General features: G+C 47.8%; 1 protein-coding gene across 2 annotated transcripts in view; it reads left to right on the top strand.

Annotated features, from left to right (window-relative positions):
• Positions 1-17,806, top strand: part of RARB (retinoic acid receptor beta) — a 342,130-nt gene that overhangs the window by 292,939 nt on the left and 31,385 nt on the right. For both annotated transcript variants that reach the window (XM_074984445.1, XM_074984444.1), the window contains exon 4: positions 14,321-14,481. In XM_074984445.1, coding sequence (XP_074840546.1) covers positions 14,321-14,481 — 161 coding nt within the window. The remainder of the gene's footprint in view (positions 1-14,320; positions 14,482-17,806) is intronic.

Here is a 17,806-nt window from a genome sequence, read left to right as displayed (position 1 = left end):
GAGATAATTCTCCTTAAAAAAGAGCATAAGAGGGCATATGATTGGGGTTTCTAAAAATCATGAATGGTGTGGAGAACATGAGTAGGGAGGGGCTTTGTGCCCCTTCATATAACGAGGATCACCTTATGAAATTAATAGGCAGTAGGTTCAAAACAAACACAATGCTCATCCTTTGATGAGTCTTGCTGTTTGTCCATGAGACGGGATGGACAGCAGGCCCACAACCTTCCTGGGTTGTGTAGTTATGTAATTAGTCAAAATCACGTCCACCACCTCAAAAAATGGAGAGGTCATGTTTCCACTCCCAGACTTTGTCCTGGCGTCCCTGGCTTGAATGTAGTCGAGAGCTGTTTGGTTTTTATCCCAATTGGATCATTGTCCACAAGTGCCACAACTGTGACATCTGTCTAAAAAGCTGTCACGAGAACTTGCTGTAGGCCGGCCACAAGAGCTTCCTATGCCAGCGCTGCTCCCCAGGTGGAGGTGAGATCTGGACTCTGCATTGCTCCAGGTAGCTGCTGAAGGCATGTAGTGTTTCTGCAGTAACATCACAGTGACACTGATGTACTTGGATCTAGGAGCAAATAGACAAAATATGGTCCCATGCCCATTCTTTAAGTTGGGGAGGGGACACCTGGGCTACGTCTACACGTGCACCCAACTTCGAAATAGCTTATTTCGATGTTGCGACATCGAAATAGGCTATTTCGATAAATAACGTCTACACGTCCTCCAGGGCTGGCAACGTCGATGTTCAACTTCGACGTTGCTCAGCCCAACATCGAAATAGGCGCAGCGAGGGAACGTCTACACGCCAAAGTAGCACACATCGAAATAAGGGAGCCAGGCACAGCTGCAGACAGGGTCACGGGGCGGACTCAACAGCAAGTCGCTCCCTTAAAGGGCCCCTCCCAGACACACTTTCATTAAACAGTGCAAGATACACAGAGCCAACAACTAGTTGCAGACCCTGTATATGCAGCACAGACCCCCAGCTGCAGCAGCAGCAGCCAGAAGCCCTGGGCTAAGGGCTGCTGCCCACGGTGACCACAGAGCCCCGCAAGGGCTGGAGAGAGAGTATCTCTCAACCCCCCAGCTGATGGCCGCCATGGAGGACCCCGCTATTTCGATGTTGCGGGACGCGGATCGTCTACACGTCCCTACTTCGATGTTGAACGTCGAAGTAGGGCGCTATTCCCATCCGCTCATGGGGTTAGCGACTTCGACGTCTCGCTGCCTAACGTCGATTTCAACTTCGAAATAGCGCCCAACACGTGTAGACGTGACGGGCGCTATTTCGAAGTTACTGCCGCTACTTCGAAGTAGCGTGCACGTGTAGACGCAGCCCTGGTCATCTTAACACTAGAGTGGGTGGAGAGCACACAGGTCAAGGCAGGTCAGTTGTTGCCTGCAGGACTGTTTGGGTTAGCTTGCTGCGGACTGGCAAAGTAGTGCTTAGCAGTTTTATTTGCACACAAACAAAAGACCAAACTAACTTCAATAATGCACCAACTGGTTCTTCAGAATGCAGTGCACAAAAACAAAATAAATTGTAATTTCTCACAGTAACATTAAACTCAGGTGTGTTAAAATTATGGTTGAGATTCAGACTGGTATAACTTTGTCAGTGGAATTACGTGAGGGATTAATGTGATCAGGTACGTGTAGATTGTGATATATAGAAAGGTCTGATTTATAAAATATACCATAGGCTGTAATCCAAAATCATACACATGCACAATGTGACAGTGTTCCTCCAGCTATTGTATCTTTTGAACTGACTGATCTGTGTGTTTGTGTTTAATAACTTCAAAAGTAACCAGGCCTTTCCTTCAACTTTTTGTTGTGAATTACAGGTGGAGTTGAGTACGTGCAGTGAGTTGTAATGTTAAAGGTCTGTACCATATCTGAAATCAGATGCTACATTTCAGTGCTCTGTGTGGTTATTGTATGTGGAATTTAGACTTGCCACTGGATCTGATTTGACTTGTTCAGCTCAAGTTGAGACACACGAAAGGTAGGGATAGAGTATCTGAAGTCGTTGTGGTGGTTTGGGAGGATTTAAGTCACCAACAGTTAAACCAATGACACATGAGTGAATTTCAGCCCAGTTTAATTCCCCTCCCTCCCCTAGTTCCAGCCATAGGATCACTAGAGGCTAGGAAAGAAACAGGACAGAACAGCATCTTTATTTGGTGACGTGGCCTAGGCTGGTATGTGCCCTTGCTAAAAGGCCTTCAGAAGGTTGACAACTGTGCGTAAAACTAAATGAAGAGTTGGAGCAGCAAGAGCTGTACAGTAGTAGCAAAGGAGCAGTAAAGTAATTCCTATCTGAATCATTTCCTTATATCTTCAAGTTCTTGGCAGCAGTTCATAAGACTAAATAATGTGTTTGTGTTCTACAAGCAGTTTAAAAATATTAAGCTAAGTAGTTGCTAGGGCCATATGTTTGGCAAATTTTTCAATCAGCCCAAGGAACTATAAGTAAGTGGGGCTTCATTACAAAAGTTTTATTGCTCTTTGCAACTGTGGGGGAGTTTATATAATTTTCCAAGGAGCCTTTTTATCTCTTAAGTGCAGCAATTATTAAAATTTACTTCTGGATTGTAGTAATTTTGAAAGGGCTCATGATTTAGAGATAGTCGTAGTACATTTATTCAGCCACTAAGAGTGTTCTTCAGTTCTGTCCTAAGATCTAATAAACAAATAATACTTTTGGCCTGAGAGTAGTATTTGCTAAGGAGGAGGATTGGGAACAGGCAGCTTTTACAAGCAGGGTTTCTTCTTTAATTTTCCTGCTGCATCGTCCTGGTCTTTTACACTTGCATAAATATAGAATCTAACATGGCAGTCCAAGTCATGGGCTCAGCCTTACAAAGTGCTGAACGCTCTGATGCCACAAAGCACCTAAGCATGTGCTTGATTTTATGCATGCAAACAGTTCTGCTGAAGTTAATGCATCATTTAACTCTAAGCTTCTGCTTAAGAGCTTTGATGGGGCGTGGTCATATTCTTAGTGTGTACCTCAGTACATCTTGCTGCTATGTTGGTCATGGTAGAAAATGCCTGTTGAATGAATACATTCTGTCATCATACAGTGACAATTCTTCCACGCTGAACTTTGCAACTAATTTTCTATTATAAGCCTGATTTATTTTTATCTGTTTATTTCTCTTCTCTGCACCTTAAAGCATATTGGCCTGAGTTTGGCCTTGGTAATAATGTGCACAAAGAAATAATTTTCCATATCCTGCCATGGAAATGGTCGAGGGAGCTCCATCAGAGGTAAAAGCTAATGCTGAGATGCAAGAAGTCCTGCATATATGTGGGGTTCTGTCAGGTTTGCCACACTGCTTTTTCTGTGGCAGAGCAAACTCTGCCTCTGTATAGGGACATCATGTCTCAAGCTAGCATTATATAATCCCACGTATTGGGTTCCAAAGAGTTCAGCAGATTGCCTTAAAAATCAATCATGAGATTTTAAAAATAATACATTGGGGGTTCTCCCCATTTATAATGGTTTTTGATCCTTGGAATTTTATTGCAAGTCTTGTGATTTTTTTTTAAAACCTCCCTCCAGGAGTCATGAGACTCTCAGCTGTCTTTTTGTTCTATATATACAGTGTGTTGCATGGTCAGGTGATACATGTACAAGATTTCTGGGTTCTACAGTAATGCAGATATAACAATGCAATGCAGTGCAAACAATAATAATGCAGATCCAAAAATTATTTTAAAAAATCTTGACTAATAGCTGTCAATGGACCTATTCCCCATGAATATATCTAGTTCTTTTTTCAACCCTCTTAACATTTTGTCCTTTATAACCTCGTCAACAACAGATTGCAAAGATTGACTGTGCATTTTGTGAATTCACACTTCCTTTTGTTTGTTTTGAGCCAGCTGCCTATTAATTTAATTGTGCCACTTCGGGTTCGTGTGTTATTAGAAGGAGTAAATAAGACTTTCTTGTCATTTCTCCATACCTGTCAAGATTTTTATCGACCTCTATCATATCCTTTCTTTTGTTATCTCAGTTCTAAGTTGAGCTTTTTCTTATGCCCTACTCCTTTCCTAATAGCTCCTAGCATTCGGTTAGCATTTTTGACTGCCTCTGCACATTGAGGGTGGAGTGGAGGAGGTGGGGGTTCCACACTGACTCCAAGATGTCTTTCTTGAGTGGAAACACCCAGTTTCGACCACATCATTGTGAATGTACAGCTGGGATTATGTTTTCTAACATGGATACCTATGTGCTCCTCTAATGCGTTACCTGCACAAAATTCTCTCTTTCCCACATTCTAGAGACATATACACCTTTATCCAGTTCCTAATAATGCATATGAAACCCTGCTGATTCAAATACTGACCATAACCCAATTCCTAGTGCTCAGAGAGTCACCTCCCATGGGTTTGCAGGACCTTTTACCAGTGGAAAAGCCTCACACAGTCATATTCTTACTTCCTGTTTATTGACAATTTACCAAGCAAGCAGAATAGACATGGTAGGCATCCAAAGCCATGCTCACCAATCCTGATCAAGGCAGGCAAACTTTCCCTGTCGGCCAGGAAAGTTCGGTCTCATCTGGACTCTAGTTGCTGTGTATCACGGTCGTGTAGAGGATTCTTGGCAGCTCTAGTCTTAAGCTGTGTCTCGGAGGTGAGTTTTTCTTTGAGCTCTTTCTTCCTTCCTTTCTTTTCCTGCCTTTTCCATTTGCTGGTCTCCTTCTTGGACCTCAGTTTATACAGTGAAATTTGAGTCCTGCTTAGTTATAACGTAACCAGTTATTTTGCTAACGTTTTACTAACTAACCCTAACATACTGTAACAGTTACCTAACCAATCATACCCCACCACCTTCAGTGATTACACCAAGCAAAATTAATTCTAGAGCAGATGGAAATGACCAAAAAAAAAATACAGACAGAGATCATACAAACAAATGATAGGCAAGAGAGGACCATAGTCATAGAATGAGGATTCCACCACCCCAGCTATTGATGAGGAATTTCTTGCCAGACCAAATGCTATCAAACTAAGCATTCTTTAACTATCTTGAGATCTGTTTCTTTTCTGGTGACAGTGGGGGTTATTAGGGCATGGCCTCCTCCTTAACAGCCTGGCAGTACGCTATTGTAAGTGATGTAGATGGAATGTGAGGATATAACTCTGCTTTACAGCTAATGGATGCTGCTCTTTCAGTCTGTTTGCAGATGAAGGCCTTAGGCCAGGAGTGTCCAAAATGTTCACTACTCACCTCACATGGTGACTAGGACACTGCATTGTGTCAATGACAGCTTTTGAGACTGGTGCCTTTAAATGGAGCTCCTCCTGAGAGTCGCACGTGCCACTCCTTGCCCCACTCCGTGCCCCACTGCTTGGTGGGAAAAGCCCATGGTAGAAGAGGCCCATGCAGGAGCTCCAGTGGGTTTGAATTAGAAAGAATTAGAAAGGTGGAGTTGGGGGTTCCTGGCTCTGGGGGAGGTGGAGGACATTTATTTGGGGAGGGGAGGCTGGTGGTGGCTGGCTCTGGGGAAGAGGGAGGACATTAATGTAGAGTGGGAGCGGGGAATGTGGCAAATATGGAAAGAAGACAACCACAAATGTACCAGTCTTTGAATTCCTACTGGACACCGCTGTCTTAGGCCTTCCAATATGGTTACAGGCCTTTCAGTATGGCTACTGAAAAAAGGCCATATCCTCACAAATGGAGTAAGCCCATCAAACACTCTTGGCCATACCAAGACCCCAGATGGCAGGAAGCCTCTCTAAAACTCTTTACTTCTAAGGGATGGGATCTCAAGAAGGACTGAAACCATTTAAGTGTGATAGCAAGAGATTGAACAGTACCACACTGACAGAACATGTTGATCTGTCTAAAGGACCCGCTAGGCACAAGCAGATAATTGTTGATACCACATGGGCATGAGAAATCCAGAGAATCCACCTAGTGGAAGACTCCTTTGGTATGTGCATCAATGTTGGTATAGTCTTTAGTATACCAAGTCCCAGTGGAACACACTATTGGGTCCACATAACTGACTCCTTTGGTACAGGTATCTCATTATCAGCAACTATCCCCAGTACTGATGCCTTTGACATTGCTGGACTTTTGGTATGCAACAGATCTCTTCCGTGTCTGATGCACCAGATGTGCTTCTACTTAGTCATGAGCAGGCCTGGGGCTCCGGACTTGCTGGCAACATCATGCTGTGCACCCCGATTTTTGCCCCTGAGTCAGTGCGTAAGGAGACATGGTCTCCTGCTATTCTTTTACCCACCCTGGGGTACACAATTCCAGTATGGACCTTAGCCTTGCCGTCCCTCTGATTCCCAGCCTCCCTGGTATGGGCAGCCCTACTACCACCAGGTTCTTTCCCCTCTTCTCAGTGGCCCTGGTGAGATTCTCGGTGGGCACACAGGCACCATGATTTGTGTGGTCTGTTGAGTCAAGGAGACATCAGTTTTTTCCCCCAACCAACTATGAAGGAGTTTCTCAAAAGCGTAGTGAACTCTTCTCCCAACCTAAGCTTCCTACCCAACAATGGGACCTCAGTCTAGTATTTAAAGAGCTGCCTAGACTGCTCTTTGAACCAGTGGTTACTTGCTCTTTTAATCACCTTTCCATGAAGATGGCATTTCTGATCACTGTTACAGCAGTAAGAGGATTAGGAGAGATAGTGGCCTTGATGGCACATTCTCCATCCCAGTGATCTTCCCAAAAAGTGACGCATATACCACATCCAAAATTCACCCCTCTCCCAGTGCAACTTCCATATTTCACATGAACCAGCTCATTCACCTTCCAACCTTTTATCCTATTCCCCACCAGGGCAATAATGGAAGTTAGACTCCAGATGCTTGATGTAAGGTGATCCTTGGCCTTTTATTTGGTCAGGGCAAGAGCTTTTAACCAGGATGGCACTTTTTTGTCCTCTTATTCTGAATTTCACTTTTGTCACTTTGCCTTTTAATTTCTGTTATACTAGCTTCTTCATTTTGGGGTAGTTCCCTTAATGAAGTTAAATGCTAATGTGGAGAGCTTCTTTGATGTTGCCACTCACAAAGATATGAACTTATATCATGGTCACTTTTGCCAAGCAGTTCAGCTGTATTCATTCTTTACCAGACACTGTTCTCCCCTTGGACAAAATCAAGAATGGGCTCTCAACTTGTGACTTCCAAGAGTAGCTGCTTCAAGAACCAGTAATTTATGGTGTAAAGAAATATCATTTTTTCATTTCATTCTGAGATGTCACACACCCCATCAATATGAGAGTAGTTGAAGACCCCTTTTTTATTGAATTTTTTTTTATTGTCTTTCTAATCTCCTGGAGCGTTTCACATTCAACAGTGTAGTTAGAGGGTTGGCAGTACATCCCTAGTGCTGTGTTCTTATTAGTCAAGCATGGAATTTCTATCCATAGAGATTCTTTGATATAATTGTTATATTTCACTTTATGTTTTATGTCATATAGGCTACGTCTACACGTGAACGCTACATCGAAATAGCCTATTTCGATGAATAACGTCTACATGTCCTCCAGGGCTGGCAACGTCGACGTTGAACGTCGACGTTGGGCAGCACCACATCGAAATAGGTGCTGCGAGGGAATGTCTACACGTCAAAGTAGCACACATCGAAATAAGGGTGCCAGGAACAGCTGCAGACAGGGTCACAGGGCGGACTAGCACTTCCGGGGCAACAGCTAGCCGCTCCCTTAAAGGGCCTCTCCCAGACACACTCAGCCTGCACAGCACGCGGTCTGCAGAGCCATAGGCACGCACACCTCGAGCGACGCAGTCATGGACCCCCAGCAGCAGCAGCAGCCTGAGGTCCACACAGCCGTCCCTGCAGGAGCAGTGCTCACCCTGCTCCATGCCATGCAGGAGGCAGCTGAACACCTCCTTGCCACAGAGGAGGAGCTGCCCGCAGGGGAGGAGGACGCAACCCCCAACCCTGCAGCACCCCGCCACCCGTCCCCCCCCGGTGCACAGGCCGCCGGCTGTGGAGCTACCCCACGAGCACCAACTGGTGGGACCGGCTGGTGCTCGGAGCGTGGGACGACAACCGCTGCCTCCAGAACTTTCGCATGAGCCGGCAGACATTTCTGGAGCTATGTCAGTGGCTCACCCCTGCACTGAGGCACCAGGACGCTGCCATGCGGCGTGCCCTCAGCATCGAGAAACAGGTTGGCATCACTGTCTGGAAGCTGGCCGCTCCAGACAGCTACCGATCCGTGGGCCAGCAGTTTGGCGTCGGCAGGGCCACCGTCGGGGCTGTCCTCATGGAGGTAAGAGGACCCACGGGGGGAGGGGGAGGCAGCCCTGGCAGGGGAGGGGGAGGAGGGGGGCCCTGGCAGGGGAGGGCCACACACACCCTGCACACCCTTCATTGGTGCTCTCCCATGTGCTTCCCCTGCAGGTCGTCCGCGCCATCAACGCCCTGCTCCTCCACAGGCTTGTGAGGCTTGGGGACCCGGATGCCGCATTCGCGGGCTTTGCCACCCTGGGCTTCCCCAGCTGCTTCGGGGCTCTGGATGGGACTCACATCCCCATCCGTGCCCCAGAACACAGTGGAGGACGCTACTTAAACAGGAAGGGCTACCACTCAGTGGTCCTCCAGGCCTTGGTGGACAGCCGGGGCCGTTTCCTGGACATATATGTGGGCTGGCCTGGCAGCACCCACGACGCCCAGATATTCCAGAACTCGGGCCTGTGCCGTTGGCTGGAGGTGGGGACCTACATCCCCCAGCGAGAGATCCCTGTGGGGGACACCACCATGCCCCTCTGTGTCATCGCAGATGCGGCATACCCCCTCCAGCCCTGGCTCATGCACCTGTACACGGGCCATCTGTCTGCCAGCCAGGAGCGCTTCAACCAGCACCTGAACCACGTGCGCCAGGTGGTGGAGCGCACATTTGGGCACCTCAAAGGGCGCTGGAGGTGTCTCCTCACCCGCCTTGATGTGGGCCCCACCAACATCCCCCAGATTGTGGGCGCATGCAGTGCCCTACACAACCTCGTGGAGAGCAAGGGGGAGGCCTTCTTTCAGGGCTGGGCTGTGGAGGCCGGCAGGGCTGATGTGCAGCCACCCGCTGCCCCCAGTCACCAGGTGTACCCCGAAAGGACCCGGCTCCGGGAGGCCCTGTGGGCCCAGTTCGATGAGGCCGCAGGGTGAACGCTGGCAGGTCCCCCACTGCCACCCCATCCTCCACAACACTCCCTGCCCCTACGCCCACACCACAGAGCACCCAAGAGCACACCCCCGCACTTTTCTTGTAAATAAAAGCAGACAGTTGTTCGTCAAATCAAATATCTGTAGAACTCTTATTATTATTATCAACAAGGCTAACTATTTACAGGCAAAATCTAACTTATATATGTATGTATTATAAATAGGGATAAGATGAAAGGGGAAGACAAGGAAGGGGAGAACTATGTACATGGGGGGCAAGGATCAGCATAGTAACAGGGGTCAAATATACAAACTATTTACAAAATAACCTAAAACTGGGGGGAATATATACAAAGGGGGGGGCCACATCCTGGGCCCCACACCCCCTAATGTCCAGCGCTGGGGGTGGGTGGCTGGGATCCCCGCCTTGGCCTCAGCCCTGGCCGGGGCTGGCTGGGGGCCGGGCAGACCAGGAGATACGGCCAGTGGGTGTCAGCTGGCCCCAGGTCCCCCTCGGCGGAAGGGCCCTCGGTGGCGGGTGGCGGTGCGACGGCAGACGGTGCAGCGGCTGGAGTAGCGGGTGGAGCAGCAGGTGGAGCAGGAAGGGCGGGCGCAGCGGCGGCCAGCACGGCATGGGGGGCCAGGTAGTCAGCGATACGGTTGAAGGTCCACATGAAGGCCCCCCATGCCTCCTGGTGCCAGGCCAGCGCCCGCTCCTGCAGCTGGAGGCGGCGCTCCTCCACCCACAGCTGCTGCTCGGCGACCTCCAGCTGCTGACGGTGGAGGGTCAGCAGCTGGGGGTCTGTCGCTGTCGGGTGGTGGTGCTGGGTCCGCCGTCTTCCCCGCCGTGGGGCTGGTCGGTCCTCCGCCGAGGGGCTGGCCTGGAGTGATGGCCCCGGGGGGCTATCCGGGACCACTGACGCCTCGCCAGCGCTCTCCAGTCCTTCCGATGGTGCAGCTGCAGAACACAGGAGTGGGGGAAGAAGAGTGGAGACAGCCGTTAGTGTGGGCCCCGAGCTGTGGCCCTTGTCCCCCCACCCCTCTGCTGCAGGTTCCCCATCCCCGTCCCCGGGAGATGCTGCTGTGATGGGGTTCAGGGGTCCCCCTGCACTGCACCCCGTCCGCTGGCAGGAGTGACTCTCACTCAGGAGGTTTATTAGGCAACAGATGCCCAGTTTCTCACAGAAGCGATAGTACAGCAGTCAGAGACAGTCCTTCCAGCCCATCCTGGGGAGAAGACCCTGAGGGGTGCCCCTTTGGGGTGTAGCTTTCCCCCTCCTCAGGCTGGCTGCCTTCTAGCTCTCCCTTCCCCTAGCCTCTCACTGCTGCCCCCGATTCAAACCCAGCTCGGCTCCTCCCTTCTCTTTGTTCAGGGCAGAGGTGTAACCTGCCAGTTGTAGCCCCAGGGTCATCCTTAGCCACTGGGAGCTATTCTGCTTGTTTCTCATATGTAGCCTGAGTCTCGCATTTGCACTCCCCCCACTCCATCACATGTTGCTGCTGCTGCTGCTGCTGCTGCTGCTGCTGAGTGTCCCACCCCCTCCCGCCGGGGGACCCTAGAGGTTCCGCTCCCCCCAGCCCTGGGGATGGGGCATGGCACTGTTGTGCTGGGGGGGCGCAGGGGCTGATGCACTCTTCTGAAGGACATGCCACTGCTGTCCTTGGGGCCATGGTCATCTGGAGGGCCCTGGTCATATCTATTACCCCTGCCCCTCAACCCCGGGGGGTGTGCACCGGGGGGGTACATACCTGACAGTCCACTCCCACGGTCGGGGGACACCCGGGGGGCGGACGCCCGGCTGGAGCTCCTGGATGGCAGGACGATCTGGAGGCTGGTGTCGCTGGAGGAAGACTCCCCCTCCTCCTCCTCCTTCGCCGGTGCCCTGGGGGTGGGCTCCTGGGGGGGGCCCCCGGGGTGCGGGGCTCGCCTCCGGGGCGGACTCCGCCTCCGGGGCCTGCTGGGGCTCCTCAGCCGAGGTATCAAGAATGGCCGGAGGGGAGGAGGTGTGCCGGGGGCCCAGGATGTCCCTGAGCTCCCTGTAAAAGGCGCAAGTGACGGGGGCGGATCAGCCGGCTGCATCCCGGGCCCGGGCGTAACCCTGCCGCAGCTCCTTCACTTTACTCCAGACATGATCCGGAGTGCGGGCAGGGTGACCCCGGGCGGCCAGGCCCTCGGCCAGCCGAGCGAACGCATCCGCGTTCTGCCTCTTGCTCCCCATTACCTGGAGCACCTCCTCCTCGCTCCAGAGCCCCAGCAGGTCCCGAAGCTCGGCCTCCATCCAGGAGGGCCCCGCTGCCGCTTCCCCACCTGGCTGCTGGGCTGTGAGCCCTGGCTCCCCTTGGGCGGTCCCCTGGGGGTGCTTGGGGGGCTGGCGGGCAGCCATTGCAGCGGTGGGGTGTGTGTGGGGCTGCTGAGGGACGTGCAGGCTGGCCGCATGTCTGGGCTGCTGCCTGCACGTTCTCTCAGCTTCCTGCACAGGAAGGCAGGGGGCGGGGAGCTTTAAGGGGCCACTCCACGCGGCCACCATCAAGCTCAGGGGCTGGGCAGAGCGTCTCTCGACCCCTCAGCTGATGGCCGCCATGGAGGACCCCGCTATTTCGATGTTGCGGGACGCGCAACGACTACACGTTCCCTACTTCAACGTTGAACGTCGAAGTAGGGCGCTATTCCCATCCCCTCATGGGCTTAGCGACTTCGACGTCTCGCCGCCTAACGTCGATGTTAACTTTGAAATAGCGCCCAACACATGTAGCCGTGACGGGCGCTATTTCGAAGTTGGCGCCGCTACTTCGAAGTAGGCGGCACGTGTAGACGTGACTATAGAGTGCTACTTTGCCATACAACATGCTCTGTCATTTCTATACATGAACAAATATATCTTGCCAATAGAATTGTGATCATTTTAACATGCAAGAATTTGGAACAATATTGAAATATATATTTCTATGTAAAGAGAGAGAGAGAAAGAAAGAGAATTAAACAGACACAAAACCAACAGTAACAAGTGAACATGTGGGGCAGAGCTTAAATGTCCTCTTTTTACCTCTTCTACATTTTTGGGAAATGCCAAGATTCAGATCTTCAGTGAGCCACTGAGGTGCATTATGGCTCAGATGTTTCACATGTACACTCAGTAGCTTGACACAGAGCCTCTGTGCCTTTTTATACCGTTTAATTGCTATTCGCAACATGACTAAGGGCAGCTAAATAAGACCATGTTTTGCTATTGCTGCTAGTATGTAGGTGGGCCTGTTTGGGTCCTCTTCATTTTTATTTCCCATTAGAATCCTCCGTCTTGCTGGGGAGCTCAGTGGATTATTAATGTTGATTTTCAATAAGTTGTGGAGCATTGAGAAGAATGGAAAATCTAATGTGCCAGTTTTAAACTAGGGTAAATGGTGTGGCCAGGCCTGTCTTTGATCTTGGGCAAAACAATGGATTGACTAAAATGGGACTTAATTAACCAAGAATTGAGGGAGGGTAATATAATTAATGCCAATCAACATGGGTTAATGGAAGATATATCAAGTTAGTTTATCTGAATCTCTGTTGCTGAGGAGATTGTAAATTTCATTGATAAAGGTGTGACAGTGTTGGTGTAATAGATTTCTGTAATGTACCTGATTTGATACCACGTGACGTTTTGATTAAATAACTAGAATCATATAAAGTTAACACAGAGCATATTAAATGGGTTAAAAACAGGCTAACCGATATAGCTCAAAATGTAACTTTAAATGGGGAGTTATCACTGAGTGGCCCTCTGCTTTTTAACTTTCATAGAATCGTGGAATTCTAGAACTGGAAGGAAACTTGAGAGGTCATCAAGTCCCGTCCCCTGCTCTCACATCAGGACCAGGCACCATCTAGATCCTCCCTGACAGATGTTTATCTAACTTGCTCATATCTCCAGTGATAAAGATTCCACAGCCTCCTTGGGCAATTTATTCCAGTATTTAACCACTCTTGAGAGTTAGGAAGTTTTTTTCTGATGTCCAACCTAAACCTCTCTTGCTGCAATCTTGTCCTATCATCAAAGCTCAAGGAGAACAATTTTTCTAGGTTATCCCAATAATCTCTTTTGGCTTTGGACTCTATAATTTTTTTTAATTGGAATTTTCACTATTTATTTCAAAATACCTGCTGTACTGGAATTTGTCCATTTTCTACATGCTTTTGAAGAGTTAAGTTTTATCTGTTCATCAAATAATGGATTCATTTAAATATATCATTTGAATAGTATTGTTCTGAGAGAAAGTTTCGTAAGAGGAGGAGATTATTTTGGAGTTAAAACACAGCAAGATGGAAGGAAATACTGAGAGATGCATCAGACACTGATGGACCCTGAGCCCACGGTTATTGATGATGATGATGATGATGATGGGTTCTCAACCTTTTTATTTGAGTTGTTGCCTTCACCCTGCCTCCCTGCCGATATACTATAAAAACTCCACAGCCTACCTGTGCCACAATAACTGGGTTTTTTGCATGTGAAAGACTGAGCTGGCATTAAGGAGTAGCAAGAGGGAGCCCCTGAAACTATATTGCTCAGGTATTGGCTTTTGCCCCTGTGGTGGGGCTTAGGGCCATGGGTTCAGTCTCATGCAGTGGGGATTCAGCTTTCTATCCTGGGCCCCAGGAAGTCTAATTTTGGCCCTTCGTGGTGGCCCTCCTGAAAACTGCTTATGGTCCCCCCCGCAGAGGGCCTTAGGCTGCTGGTTCAGAATCACTGAAATAGAAAACATGGAACCAGTAGATCTGGGTTCTGTTCCCAGCTCTAAGGTTGTGACGGGGTTCCCAGGGGCAGACACTGTAGAAACTTAATGTATGTTAGTTATAAATTTAACACTCCAGGAAGTGTCAAACTTGCAGTGGAAAGTTGGTTTTTACTTTCTGTATGTGTAAATGAAAAATTGGTATATTGTCCCATCTTAGTTCAATGTTTTCTGGTACCTTTTTAACAAACAAAATTTTGTTTTTTATGCTGATAAAACATTTTCTATCCAAATTAACTTGTTTAAAGTAAAACAAAACAAAACAAAACAAAACAAAACTGTGGTAATACTTTGGAGAAGACTTGTGAAAGCCATATGAAGTAGTCTCACTAACCACTCCTGAACTGCTCCCTTTATTGTCTCTAGCTGTCAGAAATGACAGGAACAAAAAGAAGAAGGAGCCGTCAAAGCAGGAGTTTACAGAAAACTATGAAATGACAGCAGAGTTGGACGATCTCACTGAGAAGATTCGGAAAGCTCACCAGGAAACCTTCCCCTCTCTCTGTCAGCTGGGGAAATACACCACAGTAAGTGCTGTTTGTGAAGAACACACTCAGAAAGGTACAAGCATGGTGGGAGCATTAGCATGGGTGTCAGACACTTTCTAAAATTACTCTGAAGTGATCACTGTCTTTAATCCCATGCCTTCTATCAGAGCTGATGTGGCTTTCAGTGATGCAGTTCTATGGTCTGTGTTGCATCCACAGGTGAGATACTACTTGGGAATCTCCTGAAACAGAGCAGTGCCACCCATAAAGTCACTGCTTGAAGAATGAAGCAAGGCTACTTACTTTGTACAGTAACTGGGATTCTTTGAGATGTGTATCTATAGGGATGCTCCAGGACCTGCCCACCTTCCCCTCTGCCTCAAAGTTTTCTTGGTGGACTTTTGTGGTTGAAAGGGAATTGAAATAGCAGTGGGCCTGTCCTCATAATACTGCATCACAACACAGTGCAAATAACAAGCAGTCAGTCAGAGCACAAGATTATCTGGGTGCATAAACACTGCTAATAAAATCCCAGATCAAGACATTCTGAAGTGGGATATACATCTCAAAGAACTCCCGTTAGTGTTCAAGGTAAGGGATCTCTTTTTTGAGGGAAAAAACCTTCCAATCTCCATTTAAAAGATTGAAAGATAAAGGTCTTTACCTAGCAAATAAATGGATTTATAGCATAAGGGTCTACTTGCATGTGTAAAGTTAAGCACATGCATATGTTTCTGCAAGAAGTATCTTAGTGGTTAAATTCCTTCTCAAGGGTTTTCAGTGTTGACAGATGCAAAGTCATGCACACTGGAGAACATAATACGGTAAGGTCCCCACATGCACTACCTTAATGTTCGTGAATTCAGTTATTCACAAGTGGCTGCTTGAGGCTGCCGCTGCCCAGGGCTCCAGAAGGAAGCACCACTGGCTGCTGCTTCCCATGGCTCTGGTCAGGGAGGGCTGGTGGCCACTGCTTCCCTGAGGCCCTGGGGCTGGAGCGCCAGCAACAGCCGTTTCCCCAGGACTCCGAGCCCCCCCGCCCATATTTGCAAAAATCAACATTCTTGAGGGTTCTGAACACAGAACCCTTGCGAATATTGAGGCCCTACTGTACCAGGTATGTGTACAAAATGATGAGGACTAATTTAGCTATAGCCATGATTTTATATATCTCTATCGTATCCTGCCTTAGTCGTCTTTATTCTAAGCTGAAAAGTCCCAGTTTTATTAATCTCTCCTCATATGCCAGACATGCTATATGGTCTCCCCCAGCCAAGACACAGAGTTGGGGCTATTGTTGCCCAGCAAAGCAACACAAACCCTGAACTAGCTCAGCTCTGAAAGAACTCCGCTATACGGATGTTGGCAGCGTCCAGGAACACAGCCCCCAAAGAGGACCAAAACCCGAAATAAATCAGTCTTACTCTATATAAAAGTTCTACACACAGAAAGCTTATATGTTTGCTCTCTTTATCAGCGAAAGAGAGAGATGCACAGTGGTTTCTCCCTGGTAACAGTTATTTACACTGGGCTTGATAATGAAGAGTGTTTTGTTAAGTATGAAAAGTAGGATTTAAGTGATCCCAAGTGAAAACAGACAGACCAAAGTAATTTACTAAGCCAAAATATGCAACACTCACCAGCTAAACCTAATACGCTAGTTTGTTACATGCAAGTTCTTACTGTAACAATGGTTCTAATTATCTCTTTTACATGGTAGGCAGCTTCTTAGCTTTGGGCCTAATCCTTCCGCCAATTTATTCTTAGATGTTCCCAGCAGGTATCTTAGGTGGTAAGCGTGTGTGTGTGAGTGTGTGTGTATGTGTGTCTGGTGACTGCTTCTGTTCTTTGGTTTCACCCCTTTATATTCCTTTGCCCAAGGTGGGAATTGTTTGGGTTCCATTCAAGCTTTTCTCACTTTGAATGGAAAAGTCCCAGATCCAAAATGGGTTCCAGCATCAGGTGGCCTGGCCACATATCTTTGTAGGACCAGCCACAGTTTGGGCTTACAGGCAAAACAAAACAATTACCTAATTGGCTTGATCACCAAGCCATCAAGTCCCTGAAGTATCACTAATGGCTTTTACTAGAATACATGGACTAGTAAAACCGGGTTCCACTTAATATTTCTAACTTCACATGCAAGAAAGATATATGCACAAAAATAGAATGTACACATTTGGGGGATCACAGGCTCTTGAATGATAAGTTACGTGACCTGTTTTGCATGAAGCACCTGCAGGTTATGCATATTCATACTCCTATATCAGTTTTTATAAAGCATGAGGGGACCCTGACATAGAGTTACATAGGAATTTCTGTACTGGCCCTGGCCTGTGCTCTAGCTAATCCGGTGGCTTGTCACCCACTTGGCAAGTACCAGATGTTTCAGATGAAGGTGAAAAATACCCTGCAGCAGGCACTATATAAGGACTGAGTGTGTGTTCTTGCTTGTTTGGCCATGAGGTCAGAGACGACTAGATGGATGTTGTGATACTTATGCTTCAAAGCCAAGATCTAAAGAGCCACACTTCATCTCTGCATGAGTAGCTCTGTCCTATAGTGCTTTGTCAGGCTTTATGTTTTTCAGTTATTCAAATCTGAATCAAGGACAGCTGGTGTTCGTGGACTTGCTGTGTGCACCATTCAGTCTGCTTTCCCCTGCACCCTCAAAGCTGCTTTAAAAAAAAAAAAAGTCAGATTATAGCTCTTCAACCCCTGTTCATAAAATTGCAAAATTAAATTGCTAGAAGGCAAGTGTAAATATTCTGATCTCAAATGCACAGGGTTAAAAAATATGAAAAAATGTGACAAAACTGTTACACGTTTGATTTTGAGAACAGCATAAAATTGTTTGCCCTGGAAAAAGCCTACCCAGCTACGTGCTTCTCTGGCAGTATCTCCTTTCTCCTGCTCATGTTAGACTTAGTCAAAACAATCAATGCAGGCATGCCATTAAATAACAGGAATTACTGAAGTGGCCAAGCACGTTCAGCTCTCCTGGGACCTGTGTACTGTGCTGGGCTGTAAACTTGATAACAGCCAGCTGGTGACATAATTGGAAGTTCTTAACTTCAGACATCAACTGTGGGATTTGTGGGGAGGCTTTTCAGCGAATCTCCTGTGATAGTTTTTGACCAAAAATGTCTTGTGTCTTAACCCATCTCAAACTAAATGGCATCTAAATAGATTCACAGTTCAGTAAACATAAGGCCAGTTCTGAAAGATAAGCGTGGAAAATATTTCTGAGCTTAGGGGAAACCACTTTCTGTTCATGTCAGAACTGATCATATGTCCGCAGCTGGAATGCATATCCTCAGATAGGAAAGTATTTCAGAATTTTGTGCTCGCAGGCTGTGTGGCA

This window comes from Carettochelys insculpta, chromosome 2, assembly GCF_033958435.1.
Source record: "Carettochelys insculpta isolate YL-2023 chromosome 2, ASM3395843v1, whole genome shotgun sequence".
In the NCBI taxonomy this organism is placed as follows: domain Eukaryota; kingdom Metazoa; phylum Chordata; order Testudines; family Carettochelyidae; genus Carettochelys; species Carettochelys insculpta.
Note: the sequence above shows the minus strand (reverse complement) of the source record. Positions and strands in the feature narration are given on the sequence as shown.